We start from the raw sequence: 20,420 nt of genomic DNA on the forward strand, positions 1-20,420 counted from the left end.
TTGTTTAGCTATCCAGACCTTTCTTACCACCCCACAACTACACATACAGTAACAGCTCAATGGCTGGATTTGATCTGTTCACCATTGGTACTCCTGGTTTTGTATGCTGCAGCAACATGGGTGACATGCCAAACTACTAGCTTTGACTCCTGGGCAAGTTAAATGACACCTATCTCATGCTGAACTCGGCCAGCCCAAGCATAGTTGCATGATTTGCCCATTAGCCTCACAAAAGCCCTGCGAGGTAGGTTATACATGGAGAAAAGAAATGCTGAAGGTCTTCTACATTACTGCAAAAAACCCAGACAGGAAACATAATTCATGTAGCACCAAGTCTGCAAAGTACCTCTTACAGCGTCATTCATTCTCCAAATAAATTTGTCTAGCCAATTCTTGCTTCCGTTTTGCTGGTGGAAATGGAGGAAGAGAGCAATGGGTTGCTGTGAAATATTCACAAGAATCTCTGAATAGACATACGAACCCAGCTTGCTGAAATCTCTGCAGTAGTGGACAAGAAAACATTGATAGCACCTTGGATGTGGATAGATAGTTCAGTTCTCCAGTCAGGGAAGGTTGGTTCCTCCGACTTCACATGTAGCAAAGTTGGCTACAGAATAGGTTCTGAAGAAGGGAAAGACCCAATTCGTTTTTACGTTCTCTGCCTATGCTTTAGGTATCCAGTGAATTGTGCCAATACAGACAGGGCACCTAGCATGGGCTAGTAACTATGCTAGCTGAACAGAGCCTCCAGGGACAGAGGCAGTATAGCTCATCACCAGATAGATGTTTAGGAGAAGGCCTCCTTCTTTATGTCCTTCCTAAGCATGCAAGGAACACCTAGGTTCCTGCTTTTGGAAACATACTGGACTAGAAACTCCATTCCAGTGAAGCAAATCTAAATGACCCCTACCATCCAGTATCCTCCTTTAACCATGCAACAGAGGAGTTGAAAAATAAAAAATGATACCACTTGGCTTTGTTCACTGAAAATAAATTGCATCCATTCTCTCTTTCCAGTGGACAAAAACATATTTTAAAAGCATATTCAAGTAGGTGTAGATTGTAGTAGCAATGCATGACCTCAAACAAACAGAGGTACATGTGCCTAGCACCATTATGCATTTAGTAATGTGTTTGTATTTGATTTTTTAAAAAAATTCTTTGCTCCCATCCACAAAAGAAAAAGGATAAAACGAGAGAAGGAGAGGACTGGCTTGGATGGTTAGTATCTTTGCAAAATGCATTTGATTGTCATTCTGAATGGGAGAAGGCACTGAGTTACTGTGTTAAAGGGGGGAAATCACAGGCTAGTGGCGTTGAAAACCAAGATACAGGGAATGACTTGAGCAACATTTTTCTATCATGCCATTATCAAACCTTCGGTCAAAGCTGGCTGTCAAAAGGTGCTCTTGGAGAAAGACTGGAGGAGTTATGTCAGTCCAGGAGAATTGGCATAATGCTCAAGACTTGCACTTGTCCTTCATTCTGCATCAGTAGTGCAGAGTCAGATTTTCAAATCCTACCAAAATAGAACAAGAAGCTGCAGAAGTTCCTTTGGGGGAAGTGATAGTTATGCAACATCAGACATCTTCATGCGGGTTGTCCACAAGATGGTGCTCCTGCCTGTCTGTTGTGTTCAAAAGTGGCAGGAGAGCTTGCGGTGCACATTGAACATGGATGGCATTGCAAAATATCTCTGCTAGAAGTAATGTGAAATGAGAGTCAACCCCTGTTGCTGCTGAACACCGTAAAGGAGGTGCGGAACACAACCCTGAAAATAACTTACAAAGCTAATTTTAAAAGTTCATAGTTGTTTGCTTGATTACTTTTCATTTTCTGAGCAGTGGTTTGGGAAATCATGGGGAAAAAGGCAATTCCGTCTTCCTTAAAAACTAGATTAAGACACCATGTTGGTCATAAGTCCATTGTAATGATCAAATTGCTCTTCTATTGAATCACTGTAGGAGTTGGCTGCGAGGGGAGAAAAGGGAAAGAGATGTTATGAGCAGTTTGGTTATTAAGGATGTAATTCTTCACTAGGTTTCTCCGTGAAGGGATTATATAGCAATAGCAAGCACCTTTCTGTACCACTTATCAGTGAACTAGATGTGTAAACCAATTGCCCCCAATAAGCTGGGTACTCACGCTTTAAATATCTCAAGGGCTGTCACAGAGCGGAGGGTGAAAACTTGTTCTCTGTTGCCCCAGAGGGGAGGACCTGCTCTAATGGCTTTAAGATACAGGTGGGTAGATTTTGATTGAACATTAGAAGGAACTATTGGCAATGAGAGCAGTCCAGCAATGGAACAAATTGCTTAGAGAGATGGTGGGATTGAAGATGCCTTCATAAAGAGGCTGAGCAAACTACCTGCTGGGGAGGCTTTAGTGGGAAACACAGCACTGAAGAAGCAGGTTGGAACTGATGGCCCACAAAGCCCCTTCCAACTCTAGGATCCTATAATCCTAGGATTTATTTTGCACAACATGAGCATGCAACTGTTTTGTACCGAAAACAGCATTTCCTGCGTAGGGTTGCCATAAATCAAAGTCAACTGGATGGCAGTTGGTAACAACTAATTATCTTTGCAACCAGCCTTTAAACAAGCAAACACACACACACAACTCACCTATATGACAGTTGTACACCCAGACACGGTGAAGCTCATATTTGCATTTGCATTTCATGACATTGTTGGAATAATCAGACTCTGCCACTTCGAAGTTGGGATTGACAATGATCTGAAAAAGGACAAATGGAGGATCATGGAGTTGGAAGAAACCACAAGGACCATCCAACCCAACCAGCCTTTCTCAACCTTTTTAACCTGGAGGTACTCTTGAAATCATTTCCAGGTCTCAGCAAATTCCTGCATAAAACTATTCCATCTACAGCTCATTTTTTATTTTAGTGTGTCACCATTTCTCACTGAATCCCTAGCAACCAGAGAATTCTGGTTGAGAAACCCTGTTCTAATCCAAGATATAGGCTTAGTGGAAAATCCTTGTACAAACAGGTGTCACTATCTCATTTTCCAGTTCTAAAAATGGCTGGTCCAGTAGCTGGTGTTGTCTACTGTCAAAACTGTCAACAACTGTGTAGTAGCAGCTATGGTGAGTACCCTAGGCAGCTTTCTCCCCTTTCCCCATCCCTGGACTCATACCCCTGAACTTTTCACTTGTTTGGAGAACACTTGGTTGCAATAGTTTATTTTTGATCGTTTTAGATGGATGTTTACTGTATTTGCCATATATTTTTGATGACAAAAAAAGTACATAAAATGAAAGAGTAATATTTTTTGCAGACTGAGGCAGAATTCCTCATAATCAGATTCTTCACAATTATAGATATGGTTTGATACTGGGTTTTGAAAACAGATCTTTGACATGTAATTTGACCCTAACCAGGATTCTGCACCTTTAAAATTGCCCTATGATCTCTGTTTGTAACTAAATTTGTATTTAAGCATCTTCCTAAGCAACAAATAAGCAATCAAACCTTTGTATGTTACCCATTGGTAACATAACACAAAACACAAAACATTTTCTGGAGAAGTACTGTATTCCCAGAGACTGAAACATCCATCTTAATATTGTATGTTTCTACGTGCAAAGAATTTCCTTTCTTCCCACTGAATAAGTGAAAATGGATAACATTCCCCAGAATATTTTTATTTCAGGACAATAGATCATTTCATCAGGCAAGGTATTAAGTCACAGATGATGCTAAACTCTTTTTGCTCCTCATCATGTTTTCAATCATGATGGAGGACGATATTCACTGGCCAAGCTTGCTGCTGAGTTCTGGGAGCTATTGTCCTCCCAAGTAACTTTTCCAAGCACAAAGTAACTTTTCCAGGCATTCAAACATAACAGCTACCTCCTCCTACAGAATTTGAATAATACAATCTGGCTAAAACTTTACCACTCAATGCTGTTGACTGCATGAACGGACTTTTGGGCTTTTGGACAAGTACTCTTAGCTTACAGAACTGCACCTCACCTGGAAGAGATATTCTCCTGGTTTGAGATCTGTGATGTCAATCCACTGGCAGTCGATATCATGCCGGTACACATCATAGCATCCGACAGTGATCCCTTGCTCCCCAAAATTGGCACATTCATACTGCTTCTGGACACCTAAATGGGAAAGGGAAATGGGAACAAAGGAAGGATCAGCACTCAGATACATTTAACTTCCCTTTGGGAAATCCCTAGCAATTTGCTCATTTTCCAGGGTGAGCCTGGTTGCAGTATTTAAAAGCATGAATTAATGGTGGCTGGGATGTTCCAGGTGTTTTACTGCAGCTCTATCTTCCTGGCCGACTGACTGGCTGTGCTTATATTCTCCCTTTTGTCCAGCCTTCTCAGGGGCTGTTCTTGATCCTATAGCTAGTACAAAGAACTTGAAGGTCTGGTCCAATTTTAGTTTTGTAAGCACCAAATAGAACAGCGCTTCCCAAACTTTGGTCCTCCAGATGTTTTGGACTTCAGCTCCTAGAGTTCCTGACTGTTGGCCAAGTTGGATGGTGCTTCCGAGAACTGAAGTTCAATATATCTGGAGGACCAAAGTTTGGGAGCTACTTGACTAGAATAAAGGAGGTGAAAGGGACTGCTCTACTCCAGCAAGATGGGGAAAAAAGCCCCACTTGCTGCTGGTAACATCTGTTCAGTCATGAATATACTGCCTCAATGGACACTAGTTCTTTGGAAGTCTTTAAACAGATATTTGATGGCCATTTCTCAGGAGTACTTTAATTGTATATTCCTGGGTGGCATGGTGTTGCTCTAGATGACTAGATATCATCCCTTCCAGCCTTGTGAACATCTGTTTAATGATCTCCAAGGAAGGAGAGTCCATTTCCAAGGAAGTCTGTTCACAGTCCAGCAAGTTTCCCCCCAATGTTCAGTTACAGTCTTCTTTCCTGTCATTTGGATTCATTCCAGCTTGTCAACATCCTTCTTAAAACAGAATTTGACACAAAACGGATGGTTGCAGCTGGAGATGCAAAGTCTCACTGTGTATCAGTTGCATGGGGCCTGTTTGGCTAGATTTCTGGACAGCACAGACACATGGGCATTATTTATTTATATCTAAAGAGTTATATCCTGCCCTTTGTCCAAAGATCTCAGGGCAAAGTGCAACAAACAGATCTGACAAAATTTGTTGGAGAAGACTGAGCTAATGTAACTAGGTTTATATCATGCTGAGTGCAACCACCTCTATGGGTCAGAGTACGTCCCTCCAGCAAGTCCCTGTTTCCCTTTGCAAGCTCCTTTAGCTAACTTTTGTAGAGGAAATGGTGAAAGATTAAGTAGAAATTATTCAAAACATTAGCAGCTGCTGAAACGTGAACACTCTGGAAGATAAGGTTTATCAAAAAACCTAATCTAGACCCCTGCTTGAAGCAGAAGGAAAAAAGGAGGCTTGTTTTATAGAGGAACACATATTGGGAGCATATTAGAAACATATGTACCATCTGTGCAGTCACTGTCTTCTAGGCAAAAGCTGGCCTTGTGTCCTTCAGCCACTTTGGTTCCATTCAGGTCCAGGAGATCATAATGCGTGAACACCTCCATGCTGTGATAATGCCTGTGTGAACCAGAAGGAAACCAAACATTTAATATAAAGACAGCTTGGGATCAACTCTGGTTTGTGCTGCAGTTGTCTTACAGCTGGCATCCTGCTAGTGACACACACATACAAAAGGCATATTACACAGGCAGATACTGGCCTCCATGGACTTTATTACACCAAGTCTGTAAAACACCACAATCATGTCAGTCTAAGAAATGCAAACATATTGGGTTAAGGACAGCCATTATTGCACAGCTCTCCCAATAGTCTTAGGCTTGCATCCTGATGAGAAGTTACATATACGTAAGATAGACTTATACATTCGTAACTACTTTTTTCATGCTTATGGTCCCTTCCAACTCTGTGATTCTATGGTATACAACACTACAGTCCATATAAGAACAGGTTTTTAATGACTGAGAATTGAGAAACAATACGGTTTAGTCACATGATTGGAAATCCAGAGCTAATTTAGCTGTAATTCTCTAGAGGCCATACCATCCCTTGCTTAACAAGTTATTTATGGTCATTATCAGTATTTCCCAGGCATCTGTCACTGTCCAGATCAGAATGTACCCGACCCCCCCATTGCTACCCAATTATGGGAATTTTCTAACAACATTCCAGTGCTGCAATGTTAGTGCAGAGGCAGGAAATTAACGCCATCTGCAACCATTTAATCGGAGATGTCATGTTGCTCTGCTCCAAGCAAGAACACCACTGCATCTGTGCAACACAGTATGCTGTATGAGATCAATTAGGCACAAGCCTCCATGCTTCCTCTTTAAGTATTGGGAGTATTTTAAGCCCAGGGTGGATTATGTTACAAGTAGAGACCCACCAAGTGAATAAATAGGTCCAACAAACTTTTTGGCCGCTCTCTCTGCTTCGTGAAGGTGGTCCAGAGACATTGGTCTGTGGTGTCATCAGGATGCATATGACAGCCAGTGCTCTCTTTGGAGCTTATCCGGGACGCGGGATGGAGGCAGGGATTATTGCATGCTAAATCGTCACCTATATGCCGCCCGCTATCAGCCCGGTTCCCAGCCATGCTCCACCAGCACTTTTTAGGAGCCAAAAAGCTTCTGACTTCAAAACAGTGCTGGCGGGGTATGGCTGGGACCCGGCTTGGATCTGGGTTGATGGCAGGCGGCAATTTAGTATGCGATAATCCCTGCCTCCATCCCGTGTCCCAACTGCAGCCCAGGAGGCTTGAGCCGGTTTTAAAGTTCATGCAATAAGCTCCTTTCTCTCCATCAAATTCAGGAGGGGAAAATGAATACTCTGAACCACTGCTTCAGTGCAGTAAATGAAATGGGTCAAGAGGGAGTATCCCACTCCCCAACTTTGCTATTTAGGCATGAATATGGAAACTAATTTATTATGGAAACCAAGCTTGGAACCAGATCCACTAAACAGAGGCATCCCAGTTTTGGCAAGGGGAAAAGAAGTAACTGAAAAGTAGAATTAGCTTATTCTTTTTCACCTGTAAAAATAAATCATGGCTTAATAAGAAACATTTGAGATTCCATATCAGGTAGCAGCACCCCATACAGCCATGTATTTATTCTACTTAAATATGTTGACATAGAGGGAGGGGGAAGCAATTTTTTCTCTCTAAAAGGAAACTTAAGAAATGCCCCAGAGTCGCCGTAATTAAAATTTTTACCAGATGTTCTTTGGTTTCTCTTTACCTGCCTCTTAAGTAGCATCCACCCCCTGCCTTTGCCCAGGTCTGACTTCCACAGCCTGCACAAATCTGTACAGAAACAGATTGAGAGAGCCAAGGAAGCAAAGAAAAAAGGAGCATTTTGAGACATCCAAGCTATTTACTTTGAAGTGCTCCAGCTATTTCCAATGCAAAAAAAGAAAAGAAAAAGTTAAACCTCAGGCCTGACTCCATTCCTAAAATATGTCTGCTCCTTCAGATAGGTGTTTATATTATAGTGTTTACAGACTGGAAATACTGAAGAGGGATTGACTCTGTATTCCTCTGTACACATAGAGACGGTTTAAACACATTGCTCAGCTGCAATTGCTTCAGTTAACTTGAGCCATTCGGAAATGCCGAACGGAGCTGTAAGGTGACTTGTCCTTTTAGTTAAGGTGTTTTGTTTGTTTGTTTTGTTTTTTTTATTTATATACCGCTATTCCAAAGATCATAGTGGTGAACAGCAAGTAAGCTAATTAGCAAGTAAGCTAATTTGCCCCCAACAGTCTGGGTACTCATTTTAGCGACCTCCTCGGAAGGATGCAAGCCTGAGTCGAGCTTGGGCCCTTTTGCTGGTCTTGAACTCGCAACCTGGTGAGAGAGGCCAGACAAACTCATGGCACAGTAAGCCGGTTGTGGCCCAATAGCTGGGTTCTAGAATTTCATCTTCTAATCTGGAACCTCTACAATTCCATAGCATTGGACCATGGCAGTTAAAGTGCTGTCAAGTTGCATGAACTATGCAGTATAAATGCAGCCTCAGCCTTTGGAAGGTATACTGTTGTATACTACAAGTCCCAGAGTTCCCCAGCCTGCATGGCCACTCACCACAGAGGCTAAAGCAGTGGGTTTCTCAGCATTGTAGCCCAGCACCCTGACCACCCAAGGTCTTGTGTGCTGGACCGTTCCTTTGTCTTTGCTTTCATTTGTTCTCGCAACCTGAAAAGGTGCGAGTGAAAAAGAAAGGCTACCTGTGACACTCGTGCCAAATCCAGGAATCGCGTCCACTCTTGGGACGGAAGTCAGCCTGTCCGTTATTGTGGATCTGGGAGGAGAAACGCAGGAGCCTTCTGAAGCCAGTAGAAATAGATGTGTTGGCAGCCGAAGAGGCCAAGCAGTTCTCCTCCAGGGCACACTGCAGCATGAACATTGGGCGGTCTTCGAGGTATGAAGTGTACTCCACTTCTTTGGCATTGAGGACAAGGTCTGCTGCAGCTAGAGGCAAAAAAGAGGGAAATCAAGACCACCATGTTTATGAGTTCTTCGCCCCCAAGGACCAACATCTCCAGTTAGACCCAATGCCAACCATGCTCAATATTCAGAAATGCCCAGTTTGCTCCCAGGTTATGATTATCATTATGTGCCAGCTATATTTTGAAACGGGTTCAGGTTGAGTCTTGCCTGGAAAATGTCTTGCAACATAAGCTGGACTATACAATCGCCATCTGAAATTCATAATTCACAACAAACATTGGGAAAAGGAAAAAAGAAAAAAAAATAGGGTGTGTCTGTTTGTGCTTTTCTACAAATCAGAACCCCACTCCAAATTCATTCAAATGGAATGTGGTCAGAAAGGCACATAAGAAATTGCTACGGTAAGTTCGGGGAAAGGGAATCCAAACAAAAGATCAGCCCAGTTCAGTTAAAATGTATTTTTTTAAAGTTATAAGTTGCATGGTGAAAAGGTTTGAGTGTCAACCTAGGGTTGCATCTGCATTGCAGAAATGATGCAATTTGACACTGCTTTACCTGTCATAGCTCAGTGCCATGGAATTCTGGGATCTGTACTTTTGTGAGATAGTTAAGCCTTCTCTGACAGAGGACTCTGGTGCCACAAGGTACAAACCCCAGGATTCCACAGCATTGAGCCATGACAATTAAAGCAGTGTCAAACTGCATTATTTCTGCAGTGCAGATGCAACCTAGATTTGGTGATCGGTAAGCTTGAGTCCCCATTCAGCCATAGCCATGGAAACCATCTGGAAGATTTTGGGCAAGTCACACACTCATTGTTAAGTCAACACTTACAGAAGTCCTACTGATTTAAGGAGTCGACTTGTTGGGGCAGACAACTAGATTTAGGCTCATATCACTCATTTTTCATGGAGAAAATTACAGCATTTGCAATACAAGTACATGATGTCTTTCTACTAGCTTAAGCCGCTATCCTCCACAATGTCCTAATTATAGTGAGTTGTTATTGTATGCCTTCAAGTCATTTCTGACTTATGGTGATAAAGCCAACCCTATCATAGGATTTTCTTGGTAAGATTTGTTTTAGAGGAGGTTTGCCATTGCCTTCCCTGAGGCAGAGAGATTGTGACTTGCCCAAAGTCACCTTGTGGGTTTCCATTGCTTAGTGGGGATTCAAAAAACCCTGGTCTCTGGAGTCACAGTCCCCCAGGGTCCTAGTCCAACACTCAAATCACTGCACCATGATAGCTCTTAGATATAGTGTAGCCCCAGGATATTGTGGAAGGAAAAATGAAGCCTAGAAGAAGAAATGGGAAAGGGAAATTTGTGGAGACATCTTTTAGAGTTCTAGCAAAAGGCATCTGAAGACTCACTCTCTGTACAGGACACTCCAGCTGCGTAGCGTCCGCCGCCCCTGGGACAGTTCACCTGAGTATCGTGCCGGCAGTGCGACAGGGCCATTTCTGTTCCAGAACATTTCACCCCACTTATGAGAACACTGTCAGCACTGACATCTCCATACCAGTACCAGGTTTCCTAGTGGGAAGCACAGGAAAAGAAGAAATATTTAGTGGAACCACTCTATTGTTTGGTTTTTAAAAACAGATTTCAAATAACACAGTCGGCCCTTTGAATCCGCTGGGGCTTGGTTCCAGGACCCCATTTGTAGATATCAAAATCTGTGATTGCTGAAGTCCCATTAAATACAGTGGCATGGTAAAATGGTGTCCCTTATATCAAATGGCAAAATCAAGGTTTGCTTTTGAGAGTTTATATCTTTTTGAATATATTTTCAAACAGTGAATGGTTGAATCTGTGGATGAAGAATCTGCCAGGACTCCTTGGAGGCTACACCACTTGCTCCTGGAAAAGAATGTCTCCCCCCCCAATGACCCCAATACTTTCTATAGGACATTGGACACCTTCTATGGGACATCTTCTATGGGACATGGGGACATTTGTGCCATGTTTTGGGCCTTTCCTGCTCTCCCTAGAAGGCACCTTGGAGCATTTGGGGGCAAAAAAACAAGCCAAACCCAAACAGGGTTCTTCTAAACGTGGAAGAAATACTCTCCACACCCCCTAGCATATTTTTGGTCCCTGAGGACCACAAAAACAGCCCTGGGGTTTGCATATGGCATGACAGATGTCTTTATGTTGAGCATAAATAAAATAAATGCAACCCACAAGCTACATTTGCCCACCCCTGATGTTAGTTAGGAAAGACAGTTTTTCTGCTAACTCTTTATCTGTTTCTTTTTGTGAAACCTGAATAAACACAGGGCAAAACAGACGGCTTCTAAGGTGTGGGTTTTCAGCTCTCTCCTCACTTCATTGACTGTTGTGGCCATTGATGGGTAAGACTGCAAAAGAGCATGTCATGTCACGTATGTTCATCCAAATGTTACTAGAGGAAAGAAAGAAGCCCACCCATGTCTGTCTTCTGACAGCTAAGATCTCAGTCTTTCAGTTCCTCTCCTTACATTAGATCGCAGTGGGGAAGCATTTGTTTAGCAATGGGATGCTGGATCACCTGGTCTCCTTCAGCTAAGCTGGCCTGAAGTGGAATTAACTGAATTACACAGCTATTAAAATACTATTTTCCTGGACTTAGCAAGTAACTGAGGCCCTGGCATCTTCCCAGAACGCAGCTCAATTAAGCAGCAAATCAACCTGTTCATTGCTTTTCTTTTCTATCAAAGTACCTAGGAGCCAAACACAGGGAACAAGTTGAATGGATGTCTTGAGTGGATGGCCCTAGTCTTCTTCTGATTTCTTGACTGCAGTCTCCATTCTGATCAATATTCAGAAAATTACAGGTACAGGAAATTGACTGTTTCAATTTCATCATGGATGGATGATTATTAATATGCTAATGCACCAGCATGAGAAATTCATATGCTGGAGAATTATCTCAGAGTGAGAAGAAGAGTCATCTTCAGAACTGGAGAACTAGCATTGCTTTTTGGACTGACCATAAGGGATGGAAGTGTTTGAGGGCATGTTGGTCCTATGACACCCTGCTTCTGAAATGAGCTGAAAGTGGGTCAAGCCCAGCCATTCTGGATTCACCTTCTCCCCATCTGGAGGCCTCAGCATTTTAATTTATTGCAAATGCAGTGATTTGGGGCTGGTTTAAGCAACTGCGTGTCCAACTCCACCCAGCCCACGCCAACTCATCTATTAATGCTTGATCTGTTTTGAATCAGAAGTGCTGAAACGATAGCATCATAGCCTATTAAAATAAACGATGCCTCCCTCGCAACATCTGTGAGTCTGGAAGAATACGAGAAAACCCAGTCTGTGGTCATGATGCACTTTTATAATCAAACTACTCAGGATTAAGAGTTCAGTTCTGGAAAGTGATGTGTGTGTCTGTTGTAAGGTCAAAGGAGTCTAACATACCTGACTGCATTAAGAATAATCCAAAGATATTGCTTACTCTCCAACATTGCACAAATGAAATGGGACCTGTATGGCCAAGCAATGTCAGAGTAAAAAGTTATTAATGAAGAAAAACACACAAGTTAGGAGACACTGAAACATTTTGCATTTGCCAGACCCTACTGGGTAGGACAGGATTCCATCCATTCCCACTTGCTGAGATAATAGAGTGCAATCTACTTTTGCACTTTAGATTTCAGCAGTTGAAGTAAGCTAAGAACAAAGGGGGAAAGTGGAAGCAGGGGAGAGAAAGTGGGACATTTTAACAGCAGCTCAAAAGGTGGGATGCCAGGACCAAATCAGGACAGTTGAAGGGTAATGCTGCTAAGAACTATCTCCCTCTAAAAAGGGTGAATTTATCACAGTCTGTATTGAAAATCATTTTATAGTTCAACACTCATTACATTACAGGGTATGAAATATAATGCAAGATGGGTATCATATCAGTAGTGACCATTGTGCCTTTTTTAGTGCCCAAGGAGAATCAGCCTCCAAATGAGAGAATGAACTGTATGTACCATTGCTTGTGTTGCAACATACTATGTACCTCTTTACCAACAGCCTCATTTACACATCTGCGCACACACATACACACACAGAGAGAGGTCAAGCCCTGCTCCACACACAGACTTGTTGTATACTCCAGTCAAGGGTGTAGCCTGGAGAGAACACAAGAGCTTTTTCTATTCCAGGTATCAGTAGCCCCAGCCATAGGGAAAATACCCCACATCAAACAGCGCTAACCCAGCTTATGTCAACACAGCTGGGAAATGGGAAAGGATGCTGTTCAATGGGGCGCAGTTGCCCTCAACTCTTGAACCAGAAGTTGGCAACCGTACAGGAAAATATAAACAGATCTCAAGGGTGGCAGCTTTCCAGCTACGAGTTCTTAGATGAAGGCTGCCACTTCTGGCCTGGACAATTGAGGTGTGTGTTCTACTGCCTTATTTCCTGGGGAAATGTCCCGGGGAAATGTCCACATCGATGGGTGGAGTCACTGTGCAGTGGCCCACCACTTTTTAATGTTGCTGCAGAACAGAACAGCAAGTTCCTCATCAAAGAACACATTTCCTTGGTTGCAGACAAATAAGATGAGTAGGAAGGTAGGTAGATGAATGGACTAGCATGGTCTCTGTGTTGGAGTGGGGAGACCAAGAGCCTTATCGCATGAGAAAGCAAAATGGAAACAGAGCCAGAGAGTAACGGCTTCTTCCGTAACTTACTACATGACATTGCAGTTCTTCAGTTCTCTTCCCATGAGAGACGGTCGTAATGGGAGTAACTGTGATTGGTACTTAATGTATAAGGCTTCATGGCATCATCAGGGCCTATCCCCAAATCTCAGGTTTGGGTTTGGAAACCTCAGGTCTTAGGATGATACTGAACTGGCACCCCTACTAGTATCATAGTCAATGCTCATACTGTCACAATCAAACCCATGAGTGATCCCATTGTCACTTCCAGTCAACAAAACAGCAGTTTAGTTTGCTTGATTCTACTGTCTCCTGAAAGGCTGCATAAGCAGCTTTTGTTACAGCGTCTCCAACTATCTTGGAAAGCAAATAGCTTCATTGTGGCTTTCCTAGCCAGGTGTCTGAAGTTCTGCAAGAGGTATTAAGGCTGCTACATAAAATAGAATGCACTCCAGGTATGCCACCCCTGAACTGCTTGGAGCAAAGGTGGGGATACAAATGTGATTTATCATCATCATCTTGCAAGGGTGATGACAGATCAAGTGAAGCCAAAGACCTCCAGGACTCCAGACTGTGTGGCAAGGCAACAAGCCTTTGACAAGCTCTGAATAATGTGCCCTTGACTTTGGCACTGCCCTCCCCCTAACCACACATTCTCTGAATTATGGGTGGTCTGTCTCTCATACCTGGTTGAAAACCATTTACTGTAACCTTAAATCATCCTCCTGGGACTGTTCATTTCTATATTGGACTTTGCTTACTGCTGCTACAAAGCTATTACACTGTCCAGTTTCTACCACAACTGCTTAGCTTAATACTTTAACATTTTTCCCATGGACAGTGCAAATCATATAAATTTAGAGAAACTATAACCTCCATCTACGTCCAACATAATGTAGTGGTTTGAGTGTTGGACTATGACTCTAAAGATCAGGGTTCGAATCCCTGCTTGGTCATGGAAACTTACTGCCTCGAGCCTTGGGGAGAAGTGGGTAAGAAATAAAATCATCATCATCTCAGCAGAGAGAGGAAGGTGTTGAATCTTGCTCTTTCCTGTAGACTCTGGCAAAAGCAAACAATTGCAGCCTCTCCTAGCCTATTTACTCTTCCACATTAATACCTTTTCCAACATCGTAACGACACTCTAATGTTGCTTGGCCACATGTATCCTAGAGGCATGCATCATAACATATGAACAGTTTTTCCATGTAACAGCTGTTGGGAGTGGAAAGCAAGTAGACAATGGTGGAAGGCTGAACAGCAATTCTTTGGATAAGTGCTTCAAAATCCTCTGAAAGGTATCAGCCCTCCTTACTTTTAGCCACAGAGAAATCAAGAAGAGGTGCCGTCATACCTGGAAAGCGTGGTCGGCATAGCCAAGGCCCAGCTGTCGACAAACCACCATGGCTTCCATGATCCCCCACCCGTCGCTACAGACCGTCCCCCATTTAAGTGTGCCATTGTCCTCCCGCATGATTTCCACCCGGCCTTCATAGGGCGTGCGACCACCGCTCAATCGTATCTGGAGATGATAAAGGAGAACGAGAGGAAGAAAGATAAAAGGTTATAGCTTCAGTCAACAAACCAAGCTTGTTCCATGGGAGCAGGAGGTAGGAGCAAGATGCAATTTTGGCTGTACTGTTGGTCATCCACATTTGCAGCTTTGACTTTTGCGGATTTGATTATTTGCAGATTTGGTGAATATGTTCTCTCTAGGAATCTCTAGTCCCTCCAGTGTGATTATATGGCCAAATTTTACCAGAAGTTGCATTGGAGGACATAGAGGTTCTTAGAGAGAACACTTCTCTAGGCATTTGTAGGTCTTCCAGCACAATACTACAGCCAACTTCCAGCAGATGTTGACCATAGAGTTGCTCTGGTAGACCTAGAGGTTCCTAGAGAGGTGTTCTTTTTTAAAAAAGTGTTTTTTAATTTGCAGTTTTTCCACCTTTACCTGAAAGTATTGGTGAGATATCACTTTTTGACCTGGGCGGAAAGGGGAACCTTGGAGATGTGGTCCAAAAAGTAACATCTTGAAGCTTGGGAAAACGTATATCACATATAAAACAACTCCCTTATTTGCGAAAGCTCTAAAAGAATTTGTCTCTCTGAAAGCTATTGCTATAGACTGTGCAGGAGACAGGTTAATTCTACTTTTTTCTATATATGTACATATATGTAATTCTTTTATCTCTTTCATCTTATCTTAACTCTCATCTTAACTCTTTTATCAGACATGTAACGACTTTTAGTCACATACAATAAATGAAATGCGTGTGTAAAACAGAGAGCATTGAGTTTTAAAGTACTCATTAGTGAAAAGCTGGACAGAAATTATGAAGTGCAGAACCTGGAGAATGGCTAGGATGCTGCTCAAAGGACGTTATGCTCTCTGGGTCTAAAGGAACACAGATGGTGAAGTGAATGGAACAAATGGAGCCTGGCCAAACAACTGGGATACAAATCTCACAAGTCCAGTGGACTGTCTGCCAATGGAGGTTCTGAGCCAGCATTTGAAACTGACCTCAATTTGAAATCCTGAAGAAAATATCTTCCTTTTTGCACTGTAACCCAACACATATACAGAAACACGTTTAAGAAGTAGCCCAAACTCTGATTCACATGACCTTTGGGTGTCCGTAGCATTACGGTAGCTATCCAAAGAGCCTACGTGTGATTATGGACCTCAGATGGTGCTACCAAGGAGTGGGTCCAGCCTTTTGCATGTGCTGGCATAGCATTATTTGAACATTCCCAGTGTATGGAAGGGTGGATCTCACACCACAGATTGAAATAGGCTTTTCAGCTGGCAACTATTGTGCCAAAACAGTAGTGTAATCTGTAACCAAGTGATGGTCTCGATGAACTGAACAACATCTTGGACATGTGCCTGAGCTGCCACAGAGGAAATATCACAAACAGAAGTTTCAAATCACATTAAAGGCAGTCGTTTTCAATGGATTCCATTCACTAATCAGCTGTCAGCTATAATTAAATGTTTGGCATCTCATGTATCTGTGAACCATCAACCTTTAGTCTCATCTGATCTACTTGGTTGCCTCATACCAACACAAGTGGCTTCCTATTTGCAAAGTATTTGGCAATATGGACCATGTGGTTGGAAATCATTTTGTCTTTTGCTTGACCTAAAACTGGAATAACTTCACCCACAACTTTTTGGCATTATTATCTGAACCTCTGATGGAAGAATAACAACCTCAAATCCAGAAAGACAACCCAAACCGTTCTTTTGACACGTTGCACTTCTCTTCTTAGTAACACAGTTAACCCAAGCAGGTTATCTCTGAAGAATATTGTCCTGGATATGGAGAAAACTATGGTCCTAAAGCCTGCTGTTACTTCTGACTCGATTAGATCCATTGAATCACTGAGATTTACCTATGTGTTGTCTCACCACTTAGCAATTGATTGAATGGGTCTACTCTAGTTGGATAAAATAGCTCAAGCCCATACTCTCACTGAAGCCTGGATGACCAAATGGAAGATGTCACACTTCAGTCACATCATGAAAAGGCATGACTCACTGGAAAAGACAATAATGCTTGGAAAGGTAGAGGACAGGAGAAATGGAGGTAGGATGTATTGGATAGACTCAATCCAGCAGGCTATGGCTAGGAGCATGAAGGAAGTATACAGAGAGCTTGAGGACAGGAGATCTTGAAGGTGTCTTATCCACAGGGTCGCCATGAGTCAAAGCCAATTCAAAGGTAGTTAACAACAACACTCTAGTTGGGACTACCCAACACCATTTCCGTCATTCTCTTTATCTTCTGAATAGACATGGTCTGCTGTTGTACTATAGTGTGCTTCCAAAATGCTCAAAGCACAACATTAACTAGGCTAGTACCTGATGAGAGAGATGAACACTGAGCAGAAAGCTACAGCCACCATTTACTGTCCTCAAGATCTCCTTTGGATTGGAGAGAAGACTTCACCTTGCACGCAAAACTTGTGCTCTACCACAGAGCTATGAGCCCTGATATGACAACAAATTGCATTTACATGACTTCTCCTTCACTCCATCTTAACAAAGCAGGAAACTTGGGAGTAAAATGATCAAGCCATACTTCTATTCCTTTCCCTCTTTGATTTAATTTGACATCTTGCCTAATGAGGAGCGTTGGGAAACTCAAAAGCTTGCTCACAACTTTGTGACATAATAATTCAACCACAATCAAGTTATTATGCTACTGTGGCTTTTGGATCTTTTCCCTTCCCATCCGTGTAAGCAGTGGCCTCAAAATGTTTTGCTCAAGAGAAGACACATGGAGTAGCTATGGGAAAGTGTAGTGCATTTCCCGTACATAAATGTGAACAAGCGTGTTGTTAGTGGGAGTCTCCTTATTAAAAAATCACACGTCTCCCATTGGCTTGTATGCAGAAAGCTTTCACTGGAAGAAAGCAACTCACATATGGGACTATGTGAAATTTGAGATCCTCAGAGGAGGTCCTGTTGTGAGTCCCAACATCTTACAAAGTTAGGTTGGTTATGTACACATAACAGAGCTTTCTCTGTAGCAGCATCTCAACTGTAAAACTTACCTAAGGAAGTTAGGCTCCATCTCTTGGGAGCTTCGGTGGGTGGACAAAACAGTTAAAGACATGACCTTTAATGTTGAAAACTGATCTGTTCTGTTATAAAATTGTATTGTAGGATTGCTTTTAGACTGTTTTTTTAAAAATTAATGCATATTTTAATGTGTTTAATTTACACACACACACACACACACACACACACACACTGTTTTAATTGCTTTTATATGTTCATCATCTCATGGGCCCTTATGGCTGGGACGCAATATAGAAATACTTTAAATGAATGAATGGATGAACTAAACTATGTTGGGTATGTAATGATATTATTATGGGACTGAGGATGAGACTAAATGACCTCTCAGGATATCTGTCACCCCAGTGATCATAACAAGAAGAACACCTGAAATGGATCATATTGACTGAACAAATGTAATATAGCAAATCCTTTTAGTACAGGAAGATCCAGACAGATGGACCCAAACGGCTAGCTTTTGCATGGATCATAAAATGACTAGTGACATTTCTGAAAAGAAGCACATTTTTCTCCTCCCCTGACCTTCTTTTATTTAGCATGGTTTGTGGAGCACTATATGCCTTTGAAAAAATGTTTTGTATTTGGTTTTTAGCATTAATAGGAAATCACAATGCATTTTTTTTCTATTATGTAAGTTTCACCAAGCCTAATTCCAGAATGATTTAGGAGTTTAAGCCATACCAACAAAAGACAGGAAGACTTCTGTCTAATTGATGGGATGCTCGCAAAAATCAGTACCATTAGCAAAACTGTAATCTCATTCTAGGCACAAAAACTCTGATTCTTACCTGGTTTTGGAAACCCATTTCTGGGATATTACATCTCACAGATGCATCTTCTTCATGGGTGCACCTCCTTAACTGGGAGTTGAACTTACAGTCTGTGATGGACTTTTCCACACCGGTGCAATCCACATCACCAAAATGAATGGGACCCATACCTTTAAGGAGAAAGATAGATAGGCAGACATGTAGAGAGATAGACAGACATATTCCCATATATCCACAATGAATAAGGTGAGGAATTTCTATATTGCATCTACTGTGTTTCATAACTGTGTACCCATCAAACCAAAGTTTGTTTCAAATCCTTCAGAAGACTTAGGTTCTCAGCTAAAGTCTTTTTTTTCAACCTGTTTTTAATACAGCTAGAGGAATTATTTCCAGAAGATGATTTTTTTAAAGAAGTAAAAAATGCCAGAAGCAAAACAACAGCCAGTTTTCCATTCCTTCATCCTTTGCAACCTTCAGCTGGAGAACTGGAAGCAAAATATATATTAACTGCCTTTTGGCAGGTTTTGTCCAATGGGAATCTGCTGTTGATCAAGCGGTGACATTTTAGTGGGGATGAAGAATTATGATTGTTTTTTTCCAGGACATTGTTGGGGAACGGAAAAACAAATGCGCTCAAATACAGGTGGGTTAAGTGAGGATGCCAATACTGCTTTGACTTTCACAAGGACGCAACAGGGTTTTGCAGGACGTCGGAGCCTGAGTAAGGTCTGCAGGTAGCTAGGGCATTGAAAATATGTTATTATTTTTAGTGGAGAATGAAAGGTGTTTCCTATCTGAATACAGAAAAGAAAAAGTGACCACGTTACCTTGGGCTTAATAAAGTCAATGGGGGATTCTGTAGGATGGAGCCATGCAGACAAAGTGGTGTCAAACTGCATTATTTCTACACGTATAGTCTGTTCCCCCCCCCCCAAAAAAAACAATATCTCTCTTCATAGCCAACACCACAACATAACAACTAGCTTCTCTGAGAGGGCATCTTCTGGTTTTTCTCCCCCACCCTTTAAAAAAAAAACTCTTGGAACAAATACGAACATGGGCACTTTTCCCTTAGTTGGAAACACTTTACTCAGTGTTCTCTTAAATTCAGGAAGGAAAACTCAAAGTGCAAAAGCATCTGTTTAAAGTTTCCAGGTTCTGGCTGTGTTATGTGGCAGCAGGCAGCACGCGCAAACCCATCACGTTGCAGTCAAAGCTTCTTCACACGACGCTGGGGCTTCCGTTGCTACAACTGCAATTAAATACATATCTGAGCATCCTGTGTGTTGCTTGGCTGGCAAGCTTGCATTTCTCAGATTCCAGGGAGCTGCAGCGTCTCTCATACTTCTAATTCCTTTTCCATTTCCCTCCCCAAACCACACAGGTCTGGAGGCGCCTCATCTTTACATTTTGTTTGGTGATGTGGTTTTTTTAGGGTTTGGTGGTGGATTTCCCTTGCCTCACTGCAGGCCATACTAATAAAGGCCTTAGGGAAAGGTTACAGATTGGGAGCAGCCTATGGAAAAAGGATATCTTTCCATGTTACCATCATCAGATTTTTAAAAATCTGCATTTTGCAAAATGCTCTTCTTCCTCTTTCTCTAAGCCTTTCTCAGGTTCCTATATTTCATCATATTATAGCATGATCAGAGCCTGGAAAAGTTCCTTTTTCATACTCATCTCCCAGAATCTGAAAGAATCTGGGAGCAATAGTCCAATAAGTAAGTTTTTCATTCCCTGAGCCAGGCAAAGCTTTTGCTAACTGCAGATGGACAGGTTCACTCAAGGAAGCCATGGTCCTGAAACTGCAAGACCTGAGCAGGGCTCTTGATGACAGGTGACTTGGAGGTCTCTCATGCATAGGGTCACCATAAATTGAAGTCGACTTGCTGGCAGTTAATGACAACGAAAGCCAGTCAATAGTGACCAAGGAAGCTAA

The 20,420-nt window shown here is 42.2% G+C and overlaps 1 protein-coding gene across 1 annotated transcript in view; it reads right to left on the minus strand.

Moving 5' to 3' along the window:
- Positions 1-6: 6 nt before the first annotated feature.
- The window catches only part of LOXL2 (lysyl oxidase like 2), a 49,174-nt gene continuing 28,760 nt past the window's right edge, over positions 7-20,420 (minus strand). Inside the window, exons 7-14 of the mRNA XM_042476105.1 lie at positions 18,497-18,648; positions 14,472-14,639; positions 9,854-10,016; positions 8,258-8,501; positions 5,475-5,590; positions 4,001-4,137; positions 2,628-2,739; positions 7-1,971 (exon numbers count right to left, since the gene is read on the minus strand). Of these exons, the coding sequence (XP_042332039.1) occupies positions 1,898-1,971; positions 2,628-2,739; positions 4,001-4,137; positions 5,475-5,590; positions 8,258-8,501; positions 9,854-10,016; positions 14,472-14,639; positions 18,497-18,648 (1,166 nt within the window). The 3' untranslated portion in view covers positions 7-1,897. The remainder of the gene's footprint in view (positions 1,972-2,627; positions 2,740-4,000; positions 4,138-5,474; positions 5,591-8,257; positions 8,502-9,853; positions 10,017-14,471; positions 14,640-18,496; positions 18,649-20,420) is intronic.

The sequence above is a fragment of the Sceloporus undulatus genome, chromosome 6 (assembly GCF_019175285.1).
Source record: "Sceloporus undulatus isolate JIND9_A2432 ecotype Alabama chromosome 6, SceUnd_v1.1, whole genome shotgun sequence".
Taxonomy (NCBI): Eukaryota; Metazoa; Chordata; class Lepidosauria; order Squamata; family Phrynosomatidae; genus Sceloporus; species Sceloporus undulatus.